General features: G+C 42.7%; 1 protein-coding gene across 1 annotated transcript; it reads right to left on the bottom strand.

The window, feature by feature from the left end:
• Nucleotides 1-355: 355 nt before the first annotated feature.
• Nucleotides 356-1589, bottom strand: LOC143245524 (zinc finger MYM-type protein 1-like). The gene is made up of 3 exons (XM_076491887.1): nucleotides 1188-1589; nucleotides 797-877; nucleotides 356-541 (listed from the first exon to the last, which is right to left on the bottom strand). Exons 1-3 carry the CDS (start codon nucleotides 1587-1589, stop codon nucleotides 356-358), a joined length of 669 nt encoding a protein of 222 aa, XP_076348002.1.
• Between the last annotated feature and the right edge of the window lie 1024 nt (nucleotides 1590-2613).

Genomic DNA, 2613 nt, shown 5'->3' on the forward strand with positions numbered 1-2613 from the left:
CATGAAGGCATTCTTTTATGACTCCAGCATGGTTGCAAGCTCCAATGCCCTTATCTTTCTTCCTGGCAATTAGCCAGTTCAACTGGTGGACCTCCACTGCGAGGTCATCCTCTGCCACACCATAGTTTGCTGCCATTCCTAAGAGTGCTTGCTTGTCCAGAAATGTAGAGTGTTTGGGGCTCAATGCAGTTGTACCCATCAGAACACTGCAGGCATCAGAGGAGAAACTTCTATTCAGCTCGTTGAGCATCCTGTCTATGATGGAATAGAAGGTACACTTCTGGCATCTGGTGTTGGTTCATCTCTTTGGCCAGTACTAGATGTGATTATGAATTCGTCCAGGTGTCTGGGGAGATCACTGTCCACCTTGATGCATCGTCTCAGTGCATATTCCCAGTTTCTTACATATATCCTCAGCAGACTCTTTCAAGTCTTTCAATGCTGCTTCAATTCTCATTTCTGAGAGACCAGAGATGACAGATTGTACTAGGTCCTCTTTAAAGGCCAGCTGCAGGTCAGGTGACTGGAGGTGGTCTGATAGCTGTTTTGTCATCAGCAGTAGTTTTTATATGGCCACTAGACTGGTTACGAACTGCTGATCTAGGAGGATGCACAGGCCCTTTGATTCAGTGGCTCTGTGGACATTGTTCCCCTCCACAAGACGCTTTAGGGTTGTCACAATGGCAGGGAGGGTTCTTTTCACAGCCAGACAAGCAGCATGTTGGCAGGCCCATCTTCTGTTTGATTGTCCCTTCAACTCTATGTGCTGGTTCACGGGTTCAAGCTCCTTCTATACCTTCAGAAATTCTTCATGCACAACCGATGTAGAGAATAATTTGTACAGCTTCTGAATTGTCACAAAGAACTCTGCTGCAGCCTGGACATTGTGCACACAATCAACTAGCACAAGGTTGAGCCTGTGTTCATAGCAGTGGACATACATAACCTGAGACTTCTGAACCTCTCCTGTATGCCACTGATGTGCCTGACATGACTGCAGCTCCATAATAGCACTGGCCAATGCAGGAATTATGATCAATACCACATTTAGCCAGAGTCCCCATGATTTTTTTGAGCAATGAATCTGCATCCAGACCCTCAGCAGCTGTGAAGTCCAGGAACTCCTCGTGAAGGCTCTGTTGGTGGAGGTACCTTACCACAATGGACAGCTGTTCTTGTTTGCTCACATCCTTTGTTTCATCCACTATTAGAGCAAAATGCTCAGTTTCCATGACCTCTTTGCTGATATTCTTCCTGATCATTCCGGCTATGATGTCAAGCAGTTCACTTTTGATATCATGGTGCATGTACTTGGCATTGTCAGGACCACTCAGCTTGTTCTTCACGATTTCATCATACCTGGAAATCATGTCAAGAAGTTCCAGGAAATTTCCCCTGTTATCTGACTGACTACCTTCCCTGTGACCTCTCTGGGCTTTATTCTGGCAGGCTGTGTAGAGCAGTGCATCTATCATGGCTCTTATGTAATGTTGGCTTTCCTCCACAGTTTTAGCATGGCTTGCATCGAGAGCATGTTGAATCCTTGCACCCTTTGTTTTCTGCAATTTAAACTCTGCCCAGGCTTGCATGGCAAACTTGTGTCTTGCAGAGTTATCATGGGACTACAGCGCATGATTTTCAGTGCATTCAGTACGTTGCTATGGGACACATGACACATACTTCCGTCTTAATGAAGACGTTGAGTTCTACAGATCTATGTCTCTTTGATGTCAATTGTTAAGCAACAACGACGAATGCGTTTTCCATATTTTATGAATATATGTAGGTAACAATATTGGGGGCTGAGGGGGGCTTGACTCATTTGGGGATCAAGCCCTCAAGCCCCCCTTGGCGCTGCCACTGATATATAGACTCAGTGTGTAGATTTAAGGTAAACAAACTCTACTGATATCTTTATAAAATGATTAAAATCCTGTCATTCGAGCGTTTTCGAAAGGTGGACATTTTGTATTTCAGTATAATCTCAGTTTATTCATGAAGAAACATCTATCTTTCGAAAGCGCTCAAGTTATAGTTTTTATGATTTTCCATCAAGACTTCGTGTTTTTCTGACATTATGACACTATTCCTGCAGCTGTAGAAGATCTCGAAACGAAATCTTGAAAACGAACCTGAAAGTCAAACATTCAGAAACGTTAAAAACTTGTTGATGTTATGACGTTTTGAAAATTGAGTACCGATTCAGTTATTTCCCTCAGAAACACACGTGATTCCTTCCAGTTAATGTGCAGTTTGACATATAATGATGTGAAAAGAGGATGTAACTTCTTTGATAGACAGGATGCTGATGTGTTGGTTGTCTTGAAGTCCTTCAAGTACATTGCAAGGGAACAAGGAGATGAATATAAAAACAAACATCGGGTATGAAAATCTTAAAAACGATATGAACACCTGGTGGTTTGCACCAATTTCGGCTACTGGAGTTGAGCGTTCTTTCAGCGGCATGGATTGTATTCTGAATAAACTTAGAAACTGGATGGGGCAAGATATTTCGAATCTGCATGAGGATAAGTATAAACAGGTTTAATTTAACGTTGTTGTTAAAGCTTATCGAGTTATGACTACGAAAAAAACAACCAAGATGCATTTGTG

Source organism: Tachypleus tridentatus, chromosome 2 (assembly GCF_004210375.1).
Source record: "Tachypleus tridentatus isolate NWPU-2018 chromosome 2, ASM421037v1, whole genome shotgun sequence".
In the NCBI taxonomy this organism is placed as follows: Eukaryota; Metazoa; Arthropoda; class Merostomata; order Xiphosura; family Limulidae; genus Tachypleus; species Tachypleus tridentatus.

Coding starts and splice junctions, on each gene's coding strand:
- LOC143245524 (XM_076491887.1), bottom strand. CDS start 1,589: ATGCAAGCCTGGGCAGAGTTTAAATTGCAGAAAACAAAGGGTGCAAGG. Junction 878..1,187: donor TAGTGGATGAAACAAAGGAT/GTGAGCAAACAA, acceptor CACAATGTCCAG/GCTGCAGCAGAGTTCTTTGT. Junction 542..796: donor TGCATGAAGAATTTCTGAAG/GTATAGAAGGAG, acceptor ATGACAAAACAG/CTATCAGACCACCTCCAGTC.